Genomic DNA, 18,655 nt, shown 5'->3' with positions numbered 1-18,655 from the left:
GACTATTAAGATGAGATTGACTTATGCCTATCTGGATAACCATGGTGTCTATGTTTGTAGGAATTTAGCCTGAGATCCGGCTACTCAGTGCGAAGTTCTTGACTTCGCTATCCATTGAGCTATCGAGGGAGGGGTGGGGAAACTCCAAAGTGTGGGGATAATTAGTTTGGCTGCTGTCAACAAATGGGTTTTGCTTTTAGCAAGTCAGAGATACCCAAGAGTATGCAATTAGGCGATTTGGATATCACTCTAGAACACATTTTCACTGTTCCCTCAGTTTTAACTGGGCACGACCACCACATATGTGTCATGTCCCCAGTGTCTAGCCCATGTGCTGGCAATATCCCTATTAACTCTATGCAGCTGTGCAGGAGTCTTATACCACCTTCTGACAATTTTGTAATGATTTTCTTTCGTTTTAATACACTGGAGAGGATTTTTAAAACTGTAGCTACTGTTTTGCTCAAAGAGGATGTGGCCTGAAGGCCCTTCAAGCCCCTATTGTATTGAGGTTAGCAGCATGTATAGTATTGAGCTCTGTGTAACCATTATTGTATTCTTTGATCAGATCAGATTTTACATAAGTATGGAGAGTCCCAGATGTACCATGACTTGAGCCTTTGGCTCGAGGCTTCAGGGTGGATGAGTGTAGTAAATTTGATAGGACTGCTAAGCCCTTTTCCGAAAATATAGCTCAGAGTCTTCCTGCATTTGGATAACATGAATTGCATCCTGTCAAATATTTCATTTGATTAAAGTAAAGACTAAGTGAAGAAACCTATGTGATGTGCCGTTATTTGTCTAATGTTATTTGTAGTGCAACATCCGCCACCGGGGCCTAGCCTTTCTTCGGTGGTTGTAGACAGCTTGGGCCCAGAATATTGGAGTGGCCGGCTTATGCGGCCTTGGGCAAGCTATGGTCACAGTACTTGGTATTGGGACCGGAGGAAGGGCCTACAGCCTGGCAGGTCTCCAGCAGGTGGTGTGTGCAAAAAAAGTAGAGGGATAGGCTGATGAAGGAAGTTTCTCCCTGGGCAAACCCTGAGGTGTGTATGGGAATCCCTGGGTGACAGAGGATGGGGAGCCGGTGATGGTGCAGCAGCCTGATCCAGGGATTACATGGAGGCATGTTGTGCAAAACAACTTTCAGTTCTTTTTATTCAACTTCAATCGGCAGTCAGCGGCCTAACAACAGCCGCAGATTGAGCAGGCTGGAAAAATGCCGGAAGATAGCTGGTCCACAGGAAGGGGATATTCACGGCCTAGTAGTAACTTCCGGCTGGGCTGGTAAAGATGGAGCCGAGTTTAGCTTCCTGACTTTGCTGACATGTGCTTAAGACCCTGTGTTCCCGCCCACCAGGGTTTTTTATACTTCCCTGGTCAGGTGGCAGCACCAAGCAAAACTAGCTTCCATCTTGCTTTACAATGGTACAAAGGACATCATTGGTTAATAACAAATAACATGTTAACTCTTGCCTTACCAGGAAATTACTCATAGCTGCAATTACAAAGTTTACCTGGGCAGTAGCTTCTGAGTGAGTTGCGCAGGCTCAGCTGATAGCTCCTGACAAGAAGAGGGTGCTATTCGCAACAACCACCTAGCCCATGCATTGGTTGGGGCGTTGCAATTTTTTTTACCAATCATAAGTTCACAGTAGGTATACTGTAACAGATAGATATATCATATGGGGACAATTCCACCAGATAGAAGCTTCTGGTAGAAGAACCAATGTATTTCAATCAGTAGCACGTATAGACACTAAGAGCCTGTATAGACAAGGCTTGTCTGTCACTGTTTTTAAATTGTAGGTCTAATTTAACCCAACAAATTGTAGATCTTAAGAAGCTTTGTACATCCTGCATAGTTCCACTATTGAATTTCTGGTTTTAAAGTATGTATTGCAATTGCAAACTATAAGGCAGACCTTGCTTTATGGCATCGCCTTGTAAACAAATTAGTCAATAGATTTTATAAATGTTCCTTGTACGGGCTACATCACAGTCACAAGGTGGTCATCAACTTTTTAATAGACTTCAAGGATTCTTGAATATCTGAAAGCAGACAGAAAATTGATGAGAGAGAGAGATGAGATTGTTATGCACATTTCTTATTTGTGTGGGGCCCAGATGTTTTATAACCGCATATAAAGTAAAATTAATCTCAGATCTATAATTTTTATTCTACCATGTCTGTCTTTTTGTCTAGTTGTTACTTTTCAATTTCTTGAAACGTTGATTGTCTTAAAGCTACCGGCTGTTAATAAATTATCTGAACCATATGTGTGCTGGTTTATTGATATTTTGGGGCACATTTACTAAGGATCCGAATGCTGCATTTTTGTCGGGTTTCGCGTTTTTTTCCGATTTGCTCTGAATTGCCCTGGGTTTTTGGCACACGCGATCGGATTGTGGCGCATCGCACTGGCTTGCATGCGACACAAATCGGGGGCGTGGACGTCGGACAATACGACTGATTCGGACAAACCATGAAATTTCAAAAAAAGAAAATTGTGTCGCAATGAACCGGGAACAAGATGGTGAACCCCGGCGGAAGCGACACATGCAGGAAATTGGATGCACGGTTTTAGTGAATCCTCGTGGGACAACGCACCTCAGGGATCACAGGACGGGTAAGTAAATATGCCCCATTGTAATGAGCGGACACGAAAGCTCTTAAAGGGTAACACCCGCTATTGGTGCTTTGTTACCGGTGGGGGATAGCATTCGGATTAAGAACCCAAACCTGAACAGAACTTTCCGAACTTGAACGGGTCAGCTCCATATTGTAAATTCTGATACAGCAGAGTTTAGTTAGTCATCACCTTAAAAAAATGCAAACATAAGTTATTTGGGAATTTAACCCCAAGTGAACATAAACGATGAATGTAACTTTTTGACGTGCAAATAAACTACTCTCCATTAATAATCATTTTTCCTATGTCTTGCAGCACTTACAAATGTGAAACTATGGGCGATCGACCGACAATGTTTTCAAACTATAATGATGCGGACGGGGCTGATCAAGCACACAGAATATATGGAGTTTTTAAAAAGGTACCACTATTATGTTTTATCTTATTATGCTAAGTTTAAGTTGTAATTTACATGTACAGTAAGTGATAAGTGAACATATATCAGCGCAGAATAACTAATTTTGCATGTTGTGAAGAAGTGTGATTGGTAATGGTCTCCAGATCACAACATGTAATTGGAACGCTGGCATAGGATAATCTAAATTACAAAATTTGCATTACTTAAAGAGAACCTGCCATTTAAAAAAAACTTTAAACTATTAAGCTACAATTAAAAAGCATCATACTTATCTCTAAATGGTTCCTCTCCATGGCTGCAATCTTAAGTGAGTCCTGCATTTGAAATATTACTTGGAATGCCCTGCCTCCTTCTCGATTGACAATTCTCACTGCTAGGACTGCTGTATAGAACAGGGAGAGCGCTCTGTTATATCATTGAGCACTTTATCATGTGACCAATGATCAACATCCATTGCATGACTCTGATCTGTCTCATCTTTCCTTTTCTATGTGTCAGATATAAAAAGGTTTTTCAGAAGCTAAATAAAAGTGTAGGTAAACCCTGTACCCTGATAATCTAAGCACATTGTCCACGCACAGTGGATAGTAGGATGTGTATGAGCATAGCACAGAGGAATCAGGCAGTGTCTGCTCAGCTATTGCCCACCCACAGGGCTGACTCTTACATTCAGGAGCTAATACAGTAGTAGGAACAAAATTAGCAAAAATAGGGAGTAAAATTGCAAACGAAGGGGTTAAAAATTATCGTTAGCATCCCAACATCACATATGGATTGAGATTTGAAGACTTTCTTTCATGGGCAAACCCAAGACGGACATAAAACTGCCCCAAGGAGCCGCCTAATGATAAATCTCCCCCAGTGGCTCTCTCCGTGTGGCAGCCGTCAGGTCCATTACTGACAACGCTAGATCTGGGTCACCTGAAATGCCCTCTTCTTTTTCCTGGTAACAGTTTGACTGTGGCCTTCCTGCCATCCCCTTGATCGCATTACATTGATGTTGGCTGAATACCTTTTAGCAACACATTAATATTCCAGCATCAGCTTTTACACATACAATATTTATCTGCATTTCACTTCCAAATTCTTAAGGATTGAGGAAAAAGCTGACCCAAAAAGTCTGCAATGGATTAAGACAAAATGTGAAAAGGGATTTTCTCTTCACAGATTTCTGATTTGTTTTCAAAGGAGATATTATGCATATTAAGCTCTTTAACCTTCGGCCACAATGGAGCTTTCCCTGACAACTGTCAGACATAATATATAGCTCTCAGTATTAAGGTCTTGTCTCATATTATCTAAATACAGCTTAGCGCATGGGTATAGGGCACCAGGAATAATCTAGTAATCTCTTATCACAGTGTGCACAGCAATTCACTCTTTCGCGTTTATGTCGTCAGGATTTTTTATATATTCGCTGACACTTATGAAAATTAGGACAGAAGAAAAAGGAAGAGATGCCAAAAGCAACGTATCTTCCACCCTGGCACTTGAAATGGCTTTAATACTACTAATAATAATTCCTTATTTATATAGCACACACAGATTACGGAGCACTGCACAGGGTTTGCCAAATCAGTCCTTGTTCCCACAATCTAATCAACCTAACAGTATGTTTTGGAGAGTGGGAGGAAACCAGAGGACCCAGAGGAAACCCACGCAAACACGAAGAGAACATACAAACTCTTTGCAGATGTTGACCTGGATGGGACTTGAACCCAGGACCCCAGCGGTGCAAGGCTGTAGTGCTAACCACTGAGCCACCCTGCTGCTTTCAAAGGGATAAACAAATTGCTATCTTATTACGTAGCATTAGAGTTTCCTAGAAGATCCCAGATTGATTATTTCATTTTAACTTTGATGGGTATTACATATAGCAGTAGGGCACAAAGTTCCTTCGAGATCAATATAAAAGGTCCAAAGACACCACTAATTATGGAGACAGGTTCCTGTTTGCTGCTTAAAAATATAACACAAGATGGGCCATAATAATGCATGTTTTGGGAGCCAAAAGTCCCTCTACTACTCAAACCAAATCAGCAGCAGCAGGAGGTCAGAGAGTGGCACAATCACAGTGTGTGTAGGTGGGCAGCAGCAATAGCAGCAGCATGAGGCCAGAGAGTGGCACAATCACAGTGTGTGTAGGTGGGCAGGAGCAGCAGCATGAAGCCAAAGGGTGGCACAATGACAAATTCTGGTGGTGGCAGCAACATGGTAGCCCACTGTGTGGCACAATGACAGAGTGTGGAGGTGCCGGGAGCAGCAGCAGGAGGTCAGAAAGTGGCACAATGACAGAGTGTGGAGGTAGGTGACAAATTTACATGGATTTCTTCATATCTACTTTAGCAACAAAAAAAAAATTGAAATTTGGGGAATACAGATCCCCCAAAACGGACGCCCTGGACTTAGAGCAAAAATCACTCCATCAGCTACTGATTACAAGCAGCTGGACGCTAGAGACAGCACATGCAGTGTGAAATGACGGGATTGCAAATGTTTTTATAGGGCTGTGACATCACATCGGTCGCTGATCAGCTTACATGTCTGCACATGTGATCAAGGGTGTTCGTTTCTTCTTCCCAGATGTCTCTGCCCCATGTAACACGTGCTAATAAAGGGGGGGGGGGGAATTGTTCCCATGAATCACCATAAACTTCGGATTTGTGCAGAACCAAAGTTTTCCTGAAATTCTAAACGAATTCTACTTCGTTAGAACCGATTCACCCATCTCTAGTCCTGGTGTTTACAATTTCAGTTGCCCCGGGATCCGACCATAGATCGTCTGATTCTTATGGTCAGACAGGACAGATTCTTCTTATTAATTGCTTCTGCTGTCTGCTCGATGCAGTGTTCTCTGCCCCTCCATTACAAGACCAACTCACCTACAGACACATTTTGGCAGCAAGCTGCGTGCACAGACTTACACTACATGCTACAGATAACATAAGATCTTTATAGCTAGGGGAGGAGGCGTATATCAGAGCTGACTGTGTGGATTATAGGCGAGTTAGCAGACTGTAATTTTGTGTTATTTCATCATGTCTGATCAGGGCTTTAGTCGGACTGTTTGCCTTCTTCTTGGCTAAAACAGCTTGCACAGGTATTTAAGAAGTGTCTGCGCTGTGATTGTGGTGCACGCATTCCTATTAGTGGTGCGCTGGCTTCCATGTAACACAAATTAGGGGGTGCATCGTTGGTCGGTCCGCCTGATTCGGACCGAACACCGTATTTAACTTTTGTGTCGCACGCCCTATGTTAAAGATGCACCACAAAAAAGATGGTGAACTCTGTCGGCACATTCATGATTTCAGGCGCACAATCTTAGTGAATCATCGCACGCTGCGTTATAGACTGACAATCCAGTGTAAGTAAATGTGCCCGTCTGTGTCGGATACTAGAAGAATGTTCAGAAGGTAAATTAAAGTTTAGATAAACCTGTACCCTGATAACCTGTAGATAAACCTGTCTCACCACAGGAATCATGAAGTGTCTGCTTAGAGAGACCCCTCCCACACTATGGAATCGTGCACTGACCATCACTGAGTGATGGGAGCTAAAACAACAATTTGAGAACTTTCTTTCATCGACAAACCCCTTTAAGGGAACACTAGTCCATAGTGGACCAAGACGGTGCAAATGTACATGTTCCATTTTCAGGCCTTCATTCCATAAGTCTGGCCCTGACTTCTGTGTTATGTCCCATATTTGGGTGAAAGTGTAGTCTCATATATCGTGAAGCTGAAATCTATTGTTACGAGCGCTGTCATGAAATTCAGTAATTAAAGATGGTAAATTAATTGGAGAACTAAAATTTCTTTACTGTAAGGAAAACAATGCAATTATCTCCCATTAATTTCCAATAGTCCTGTCATGGTGCTGTCATAGGGGATGGGGCTAATTTTTATAATCAGGGTTTATAGTCCATGCACAGAAAGTTTTCTTCAAGAAGTTTGTATGTGAAGGCTGCTTTGCCATGAGTCGCAGAGCACAGAAGCAGAACTGAGATGGTCTGATGCCGCAGATGCGCCGGCCGATCGAAGGCGGCCAGTTGCTTTCTGTCCACTAAAGACTTATTTCATAGTTTCATAGTTTATACTGTTGAAAAAAAACACTTGTCCATCAAGTTCAACCAAGGAAGGGAAGGGATTGCATGAAGAAGAGATTTATGGGAAACAATTCTATATAACATAACCATCAATGTTATTTAGGTGTAAAAAGGCATCTAGACCCTTCTTGAAGCTCTCTGCTGTCCCTGCTGTGACCAGCGCCTGAGGCAGGCTATTCCACAGATTGACAGTTCTAATAGTAAAGAAGCCCTGTCGCCTTGCCCTGTCAACTTACCACCATATTTGCTGATACCAAAGCCAAATACATGTTGATCATTGAGAATTCCCCCGAACAATCGGAAAAAATAAAGCCAAATCCACAAGAGAAACACAAAAAAACCCTGCGCTCCCAAAATCCAATAGAAGTTTATTTACCAGAATGATTGCAGCGATTTTCCGGCAATTGTAAATTACGGAATAAACACTAAATATTTCATGATCGGCGCTGTGTACGTTCTGCTCATGACAGATTTCATTGTTACCGAGTTGCCAAGTGACTTTTTCAATTTGGAAAGATCTGCGCAATTGTGTCTGTGCATTTCAATGCCTGTAATACGCACTGGCGTCCCGGCTCTTCACCATTTAAATAATGCAGTCGCTTTGCAAGAGAAGCCAAGTGTTTCTTTCTACAAAGGCTGCTACATTGTAGATTAGCTCCACAGTTCTTGCTTCTAATATTTTATAAGTCAAAGCCCAAGATGGAGCGTCGTTCTCCGTAAATACCTGCTCTATTCTATATAGCTACATGATAGAAGAATTGATGGGCAAAAGATCATGAATTATATATTACATAAGGTAGGAAATAGGTAAAGAGATGTATAGTTACAGAATAGAACAACAGATGATTAGATGGGCAGTGGATAGCGAGATGGTATTTGGGATTTGCGCCGCTGGGACAGGTATTTGGAAGGGGATTGTGTTGCACGTGACCGGATTTTGGCGCAGCAGCGCCGGCTTTCATGCGAATGAAATCGGGCGGGGGGGACGGGGGCAATCGGGCAATCTAACTGATTCGGGCTGAGCGCAGAAATGAAGATTAAAATTGTGTCGCAACCAATGCATTTACATACGCCGGAAAAAGATGGTGAACTTCGGCGGACCTGAGCGGGGAAGCGACAGATGCAGGATATCTTAGTGAATTGCAGCACAGAGCATTGTCATCGGACAATGCACTTTCGGGAACTCCGCCAGACGGGTAAGTAAATGTGCCCCAGTGTATTATGCAATCCAGTAGATGCAGATAGATAGATAGATAGATAGATAGATAGATAGATAGATAGATGCAGATAGATTGATGCAGATAGATTGATGCAGATAGATTGATGCAGATAGATTGATGCAGATAGATATAGATAGATAGATGCAGATAGATAGATAGATAGATAGATAGATAGATAGATAGATAGATAGATAGATAGATGCAGATAGATAGATAGATAGATAGATAGATAGATAGATAGATGCAGATAGATAGATGCAGATAGATGCAGACAAATAGATAGATAGATAGATAGATAGATAGATAGATAGATGCAGATAAATAGATAGATAGATAGATGCAGATAGATAGAAAGATAGATAGATAGGTAGATAGATGCAGATAGATAGAAAGGATATACATATATAGATAGACATAAAAAAAATGGTGGCACACCAAAATCAGTGAAAAAAAGGAATTACTTTATTCCAAGAGTGCTGGAGTGAAGGATTAAACAAAACCGGAGGTTGAGCACCCACATTTTTCTAAACTGGTGTAGCTGAACTCTCTTTTAATTTTCTAGATAGATGTATAGATAGATGCAGACTGATAGATAGATGGATATGTATATGCCTATAGATAGATAGATAGATAGATAGATAGATAGATGCAGTCCACACTATGGAACCGTTCTGAAGTGCACTGGGTGCTTCAATTTCTTCTGTAAATCTCTCTGAGGTAATGATAAAAGGGATTGGGTAATGATTGGTGGTACCGTTATATGTGCTAACTACAAATGCTCAAATCATCCAAGACTCAATCCGCAGGTTTTCTCAATTTTTTTGCTTCAAGTTAGAATCAAATCTTTCCGATCTATGCTGCTCCAGTTCTTCTGGAAACTGGTATATAACGTCCTCTAGTACACAGTGTTTACAAATTTTCCTAATTTTCCCTCCGACGTCCCTCCTCCCTCAGCTCTTTGATGAATGGCTGAAATACAGAGATTTGTCCAAAGCGAATAAAAATTTGGTGGCTGAAAAATGCTGGAATCTACAGACCAATGACTAGATGTGGTCGTGTCTAATGCTAACTCAGTAGTAGCCTATATATACCTTAAGGGAAAGGTAGAAAGATGGTTAGACGGAGCGATAATTAATTCAACATACAGGCGGTCCCCTACTTAAGAACAACCGACTTACAGACGACCCCTAGTGACAAACGGAGCTCTGGTAATTGGTAATTTACTGTACTTTGGCTTTAGGTTATAATGAACAGCTATAACAGATATCAAAGGTGTCTGTAATGAAGCTTTATTGTTAATCCTGGTTCTTATGGTGAATAATATATAAATATTTTTTTTACATTATAACAAAATTTAATAAAGACAAATGAAGAAATCTATAAAATTGTGATGAAAAGTGGAGAAATGAACATCTGCAAAGAGTTTGTATGTTCTTTCCATGTTTGCGTGGGTTTCCTCCGGGTCCTCGGGTTTCCTCCAACACTCCAAAACATACTGGTAGCTTGTTTAGATGAGCCCCATGGGGACAGGGACCAATTTGGCAAGCTTTGTGCAGCGCTGCGTCATCTGTGTGTGCTATATAAATAAAGAATTATTATTATTATTTTACTGTATTTTAGCCCTAATTGTGATGACAAGTTGATAAATGAAGATGAGATGGACCATAAGATATTGTTCTGCTATAGATATAAGGAAATAGAGTGGTTTCTAGAGTTTCTATTCCAGGAGAATATCTTCAATAATAAGGAAATACAAATTAATGAATTCAAGGTTTTGCACTTTCCGCCAGCGCTCCGGTGACCCGCCAGGTCGCTGCGTTCTGCATTGTGATCCATGATTGAAGGCATTGAGGGGAGGGCAGGTGTTTTCAGCAGGGATTGTATCCCCGTGAGTTGTGTGAGGGGCTACACCAGACCTCACTAGGATGATAAATTGATGTGTCTGGCAGGAAACAGCTTGTTAAACAAGAGTCTGGTGCATCAAAATGGAAACCACACACTGTGTATTACAGACCACAGGTGGTGGCTTGTAATAAGGCATTTGCTGGCAATATCAGAGGCTGCAACCTTTACAGAGGGCTCCTTCCTCACATCAATCCTAAGGTTTCTCTCCAGGATACAGCAATTTATAGTAATGTATATTCAAGTCGATAAATAATAGTATTTAGACCTCTGCTACAAGAGTGAATAAATGTTTTGGCTTATCTAGATATTTAGGATGGATCCAGGAAATGACATATTCTGTTATTAATTATAATAACTAGATGGAACGATAGATAATGTCGATGGGTATTGTGCAAACGGTAAATAAATAAGAGATATAGGGAGAATTTATATTACGTGGACGCGTGGTGCACCAGCACTTGCCTTAATCCCTGCCCCCTGCACCGGCCGGATTTATCGGGAAGCTCCGGCCTCTTTATAGACCAGGCCGGGATTGTGCCTCCGGCTTTTCTGCGCAACCGGATATTTATGTCTACGCTAGGTCCTATCTTATCTACAGAAACGTCAAGTTAAAGATTGCTGAAACTTTTTATGTAACTTTTTATAGTCACAGTGTGATGTAGATAGATGCCCTATAGATAGATGGGCCGAAGCCCTAATAAAGTATGAGCAACACACCAATTGTTAAAAAAAAAAAAAAAATGATAAAGGAACATTTTTTGATGTTTTAATTATTCCATGAATATTTTATTATTGGTAGATAATAAATAATAGAAAAATAGTTAGATTCGGTGGCAAAGATATACAGATATATATGGAGTTGTCCATAGACAGATAGATACATACCAGGGGCGTAACTAGGAGAGACTGGGCCCCATAGCAGATTTCTGAATTGGGCCCCCTTCCCCTGTAAATAAATATACACACCGTATACACACATACAGCATAAATATACATACAGTATACACACCACATATACATACATCATATACACACATAGATACAGTACCATATAAACACATGGTGCATATACACATCACATATACACTCACATACAGCAAATACACACATATGGCTCATTCACACTACCATCTGCGGGGATGTACATGCGGCGGCAAATCTGCAGCCGCATATACTGTACGTCCCCATAGACTGCAATGGCGGCATGGCGGCTGTACGTGTTCCGCACCGCACACCAGGAAAAGATAGAACATGCTCTATCTTTTCCTTGGTGTGCCGGCGTGCGCCGCTGTTTCCTATGGAGGGAGGAGGGGCCCCCTCCTCCTCCTCTCCAGCACTCGGCGGTATACCCGTATGGCGGTCATACCGGTTGTGAATGCAGCCATATATACAATAATATACACACACAAACATACATTTTATAGACACCACACACTCAGCATACACCCAATACCACAGATCCCGGGGCCCCCTACACTGTGGGCCCTATAGCGGCTGCTATGGATGCTACCACTGTAGTCCCTGATACATAGATAGATAGATAGATAGATCGAAGTTGATGCCCAAAGTGTTTTGTGTTACTTCCACACCAGCCATCCCTGAACTGAACAAGACAGTAGAAAAAGCTTGACTCCCTCCAGTGGTAGTGAGGAGTCCAACATACAATGCAGCCATCTAATACACCTTTACCTGCTGTGGCAAGCCTTGGAAATGATAAATATAAAAACATTCTAAATATCCATGAAGTGATAAGATCCCAAATGAAGATTTCTATAACATGCAATTAATATATTAAAAAAAAAATGGTAATTTAATCTATAAAATAAATGGAATAAAATAGAAAGCAGTTACCAGCATAAGAATATGAAGAATATTTATTAGATGTGTTATTCATCTTTTACCTAGAAACAAATAGTTTCTTCATATATAACGAGACCCTAGATATCAATCATTGACAGATGTCAGTCATTTATGGACTCACTTTCCATTGAAATCATCATTTTGTGTCTCTCATCTTCATCATTTTTTTTTTCTTTTTTTTTCTTTGTATGTAATTTTCCCATTACGGATTGAGTTGTCGTTTTAGTCGGTAATTGAATTACTCGCTGAACAATGTTTTCATGTTGGTAAATTTCATCTTTATTTCCTCGCAGTTAGTTTAAAGAGAATAATCCGGGAACCATGAATCTGTTACAAAAAAAAAATCATAATGAAAATGCTGATGCGGTTCAGAACCGGGGAAAGTTGCCAATATCGTTGAAGTTTTGCACACAACTGTATAAGCACAACCATCATCCTCTCTAGTTGCTAAGCAACAGCTTCCAAGAGAGCGATGGAGAAGTGCGGTATTAGCAAATTTATCCTTAACCCTTTCATTTTGCATTCCGATGGTGTGCACCCTGACTGCTTCCACTAAATATGAGGGTTGTCAACTGATGGACAACTCATCTAAAATACAGAGGGTAACCAAAGGGTCTTTATCAGTTATGTGCAAAGTCTCATGTACTCCCAATTTGGGTTAAACCAGTAGTGACCAATTTGACTAATTGTGGGGACCTCAAATATTGGGCATCAAAGAACTGTCAGTCCCCTTCAGCTGTGACTAGAGTTAGAGATGGATCTATTTGTTGCCTTCTAGATTTGGTACCACCCTGTCATTTTTCAGGCATCAAATTAAATCTTGTCTGATTTGCTTTGGAGGAATCTTGTAAAATACTTTTGTCATTCATCCCAGAGCTTAGGGAGGAAAAATTGATATGATTCACAAAAATTAGGGTTTTTAATGAAAAATATGATGGGGTTACATGCCAATTTACATGACAGTGGGATCAACTTTTGAAAAAATTTAAGCCTCTAGGAATCAAATCTCCGATGCTTTGCTCATCTCTTCACTAATTAGTGATTTTTTAAACAACAAATTATTTAAAGGGGTTTTAAAGGAAACCTTAAAAACCCTCAGATAGCCAGAGCAGATGGGGCGGGAGAGGGTGCCATAATAAAGAGAGTATACTTCTACTTTTCCCCAGTACATCAGATCTTCAAGATTGATTGAGATGAATGGACTTAAAGAGTAACTGTAAATGTTGTTTTTCCACAAATCAATAGCTTTCGGGATGTAAAACAACTTTGCCTATTATCTTTGTTACCTAAATTCCGCAGTTTCTTTGCTATGCCCCTGAGATAACCTAATTGCTGCAGTAGCTGCCTCTTCTCTCTGCTGACCAGCACTGGAGTCTGTAGCATAAATCAATTTACAAATGCCATGGACTCCTGGGAGGGGAGGGGCTCCTCTATGCCCACAGATGAGAAGGTCATGTGACCTCTGTGTATGAAGCAGAGCTGGATATGTTCCAACACTGAGGATACAGATGTCTCCTGCACAGAATAGGGAGGTATAAGATCTCTGCTGTTCCCTATCCGTCCCTCCATCCCAGTCTGGGATTCTATAGAACTGTCTCTGTCTCTCTTTGCACCTTATGCTGCTCACTTCCCCCACCTTATCATCGGCAGTGTCATCTCTGTGCAGATAAGCTATTAACCCTTAATGCTCACACAGCACAGGCATAGACTTCATGTAACTGGTTTACTTATGATTTATTTTTATTACATGTTCCCTACTCCTCCATGTGATGGAAGCTGCCAGGCTAGTCACATATACATCCTGTATGTGCACCGTGCAGTGCTCAGTGGATTTACTTGTGAAAAATGTATTAAAAAAAAAAATGATTTAATGATAAATTACTTTCAGAGGGAGCACAAGGCATCATGGGATCTGTGGGCAATCTAACTGGCCTCATAGACTGACAGACAATAGTCTCCACTCACTCCAAGAAGATTTTTGTCAAACACTTCCATAACAGAAAATGCCATATCTTTGGAAAAAGAAGTTTGAATAGCACAATTTAGACATCAGTCTGTTTGTTTTCAAAGGATGAATCACATATAATAATTTGGTAAAATCACTGTAGCTTTAAAGTAACACTTTACTGTCCACATTCGGTTCGTTGTTCTTGTTCGGTTGCCCGACCTACATATATTTCTGGATTGGCGGCCGAAACAGCCAATCCGCTAAATAAATGCCCCTAGCAACTAGTCATGGCGGGAACGGCAGGTCCATTCATCTCTAGTCATGGATGAATCAGTGCTTACCTTGATCACAATACATTCCATGTGACTTAAGAAAGTGATCTAAAGAGATCACTTCCAATTTCATACACTACTACCTCTTCTTAGATAAAGTCAACCAAACAATATTATTGCTCACAGGGGTTTGAAGAATCTTCAAGGACTACTGTAAGCAGTAAACAGTCTTAAAGGGGTATTCCAGGAATCAGCATAATTCATATACAAGTGGGCACTCAAAATATAAGCTAATGTGTAATTAGTTGTTATTTAAAATTTTGCTCCCCTTAGCAGAAAATGCTGGTGACATAGACTGTAATGAAGAATTAAAATGCTACTGGCCCTTTAATCAGTCCGTTAATTTCCTCCGCGCGGTCCATCGCAGAAAAGAAGATGGCCGCTGGTCACATGTCCACATCACATGTCCTGTACCTGCCTGGGCAGGGTCATGTGATCACCACTACGTTTGGCTGTAGTCGGTTGGTTGCAGTGCATCCAGTATGGTCAGTGTTGTGGTGATGGCAGTTATACATCATTACTATGGTAACAGAGCAAGAAAACCTGTTACATCATCACTGGGAGCAGAGCATAAGAGGGAGGAGGAGTTACTGAGAACTAAAGGATCATGGAACTTGTAGTTTCCAGTGGCGGCCATCTTAGTGATAACTCCACCTACTTTAGAGAGGCCATACATTTTGTAAATCATAAAATCATATTATTTTAGCTCCGTTTTGTGACTAATGACATTGAGTATTGTTGTATTCATTTATTTATATCATCAAGGGTTTTTGTGTCAGGCATTCATATTCCCGGAATACCCCTTTAAGGAAACCATGTGTTGCTAGCTATTAGGCCGGCATGGTAGTACTGCTGACAGGACAGTTCATATGAAAGACTCATAATTATAGATTAGTATAGTGATGTTCATGGTCTGTGCACCCATGGGAGCAAAAGAGGGAGAGAAGTGATACTGTAGGGGCAGTTTTTAAGGGATGTTGTTTCTCTGTAACATTCTGCCTAATTTGCATTCTCCTAGGCACCAGGTACCAATTACTTTGAGTCATTAAATCTTGACGATGATGAGTTCTTAAATATTCCCTCTTGAAATATTTACAGTGCATACATATATTCATTTGTGCATAACAGTTCATAGATATCTGAGAAACGTGTCTTGTTTTTCTCCAGAGAAAGTCATAAACTGGAAGCGGGTGTTGAGGGCAGAAGAAATTATCTATTAATGCCATGGTGAGAAATGAGCTGCGCAGGGGCATCTTTAATAAGTACTACTATAATTGACATAATTGACTTCACTTTGCAATAGAAAACTTTGTTACGTCTAAATAGTTTTTTTGCACCTATAAACTTGCTGGCGACATGTAGGAAGACATCAGTTTTACAGTTGTGTGAATAGAGTAAAGGGGCACAACCGGTGATTTCAGTCATGTGGATCAGCACGATTGCGATATAAGTTGGTTTCGATAGACATGTGTCCTTTTTCAGCTTTCGAGTACTATTCCGACAGCGGTAAAGTTGCATGGCACATGACCGGAATGGGAAAGGAATGGAAGGACTATCCTGCTCAGGATCCATTTTAACAAGGCAGAGTAGATATCTGATGACAGAAGTGGTTTCTAGGGGTATACACAAAGCCAAGCAAAGTTAAACCATAGCACCACCCCCAAATGAGCAAATCTATTCATTGGCTCATCGATTCTGTATGGATTTGCCATTTTCTGAATAGAATCCAAATTTTTTCTGCTACACTGTGGCCAAATCTTGTAAAATACTGTTGTCATTCATTGCAGAGCTTATAGACAAGGGAGGGGTAGGATCAGCTCCAGGTTTCAGTAGGCCCCTGGGCGACAGAGCCTCAGTAGGCCCCTTTGCAGTAAACTCACATAGCGGCATTAAAAATTCAGAAACTAAAAAAGCCGCCTGTTCCCTAAAATATGGTTAATGTATATACAGCCCACTTATATTTATTTTATACAGTCCAAAGCCCATTCATTACATACAAGCCCCTCATGCTTATGAATTCCTTTATAATAATAATTCTTTATTTATATAGCGCACACAGATTACGCAGCGCTGCACAAAGCATGTCACGTTGGTCCCTGTCCCCATGGTGCTCATAATCTTAGCAACCTAACAGTATGTTTTGGAGTGTGGGAGGAAACCGGAGGACCTGGAGGAAACCCACACAAACATGGAGAGAACATACAAACTCTTTGCAGATGTTGACCTGGGTGGGATTCGAACCCAGGACCCCAGCACTGCAATGCAGAAGTGCTACCCACTCAGCCACCGTGCCGCCCAATGTACATTCTCGTGTTGCACCCCCAAGCATGTTTTGGAGGACTAGAAAGTGTTGTATACCAATTTCTAGGATATTTGGAACATTATTGGTTAGATTTAGACCAGAACCAAATATTTAGAAAAATTTGGCAAAACTTCTACAACTTGGAATATTTGATATATTTGTAAACCATGTAAAACAGGAATTCTAAGTAATCTTTTTCTCAACATTTGCTACATCCCCTACAAATCCATAAACAATATAACAACTCGTCGTGTCTTTCATGATTTCTTCGGTCTGCAGCATTTTTGATGCTTTCTGGCTGGAATAAAGAATCAGTACAGTAAAACATTAATGTGAGACAATTATTATTAAAGTTACCGTATTTTTCGGACTATTTTGCACAAAAAATCCTTAGATTTTCTCAGAAATCAAAGGTGCGCCTTATAGTCCAGTGCGCCTTATATATGAACCGTACTTAAAGACAACAGCTGCCTTGAACTGTGCACAGGTCTGCCACCTGCTGGTCATTCATCATTATAATCAGGTGCGCCTTATATATGAACCGTACTTAAAGACAACAGCTACCTTGAACTGTGCACAGGTCTGCCACCTGCTGGTCATTCATCCTTATAATCAGGTGCACCTTGTAATCCAGTGCGCCTTATATATGAACCTAGACGTTTTAGCAGGCATTTATTGATGGTGCGCCTTATAATCCGGTGTGCTTTATAGTCCGAAAAATACTGTACTTAATTTCCTAGCTTAACACAGCTTTTTGCACAGCTAGAAGTTTTCCAATGTCACTAACTAAGTAGGTCTTGGGCTGCTCCAAAACTTGAGCTTCCTATCCCCCTCTTTTTCCATATCATTGCCCTCCTATAGAAATGTAACGTACCTGCACAAAAACATGTAAATACTTTGGTGTGTTGTTTGTGGCACATGTGTCTAATCACTGCTCGAGCTATAAACAGAGGCAGGAATAGGACCTGCTCTATAATTTGTGGCTCTGGCAGTCAATAAATACACCGGGCATGGAAACTACAGCCATCTTCATGGGGCCATAGAAAAGCATTTTTTTCTGAATTTGCCTATTTGCTGTTTATACCAAATGGGCAAATTCTACTTCTGTGTGCAGAGAACCTCACAGCTGGAAAATCTGGTGAAATAGCAAGTAAATTCAAAATCCGCTGGGCAAACATAGCAGATGGCAGTAGGTCACAAAATCTCCGGGTACCAAGATGGCTAGGATTCTGGATTCTGTGCTTTGTGGAGTTGGGGGGGGGGTGGTTTGATGGGGAAACTGGTGGCAGAAATTCTCTGGGGAGCGACAGGGGGGAACAGTAGATGACAAGGAGCAGAGAAAGATCCAAAGCAGCAGAAGCATGGATAGGGGGTACTCTATTGTAACAGTTTTATGCTTGGGAGGAGGTTAATAAATGTGGGGGGCTGAGCAGTGAAGTTCTAGTTCAAAATACTCCCAGACAGCAGCTACACATCTCCCTGACCCCTTCCCTAAAAGAGCAAGGAGAACAGGGCAGAAACTGCTCACATTCCTGCGTCAACTGTGCTGTCCAGCTCTGCTTCCCCTGCTCTGTAGTCACGTCACTGTGAGGAGGAGGGGGAGCAAAGGGACCATGTTGCAGATACTTCTCTTAGCTGGGGAGGCAACCTGGGCCAAGAAGCACCACCCAAAACGCCCATATGATAACTAATTAATATTTATGACTAATAGCTCCAGCAGTGTAGACTATACAATCCACATCTCAATAACTGTCCCCAGTATTAACAACTTTTTCTTTATTCATTTCCATATATAAACTGGTGCTCAGTGCTGGATCTTCACTTTAATGAGATGTTAGCAACTTTTCAGTAGAAAATGTAATTATTCTGTCTGCTGATTTTGCTATAAGGAGGTTCCACAAAACTCGGAGTTATGAAAACGAAATTAATTTA

At 41.0% G+C, this 18,655-nt stretch overlaps 1 protein-coding gene across 5 annotated transcripts in view; it reads left to right on the top strand.

The window, feature by feature from the left end:
• Window positions 1-18,655, top strand: part of PRKG1 (protein kinase cGMP-dependent 1) — an 859,223-nt gene that overhangs the window by 694,611 nt on the left and 145,957 nt on the right. For all 5 annotated transcript variants that reach the window (XM_072130530.1, XM_072130529.1, XM_072130528.1 and 2 more), the window contains one exon: window positions 2,949-3,054. In XM_072130530.1, the coding sequence (XP_071986631.1) occupies window positions 2,949-3,054 (106 nt within the window). The remainder of the gene's footprint in view (window positions 1-2,948; window positions 3,055-18,655) is intronic.

This window comes from Engystomops pustulosus, chromosome 11, assembly GCF_040894005.1.
Source record: "Engystomops pustulosus chromosome 11, aEngPut4.maternal, whole genome shotgun sequence".
NCBI lineage: Eukaryota > Metazoa > Chordata > Amphibia > Anura > Leptodactylidae > Engystomops > Engystomops pustulosus.
The sequence above is the reverse complement of the archived record's forward strand: the minus strand, read 5'-3'. Positions and strand labels throughout refer to the sequence as shown.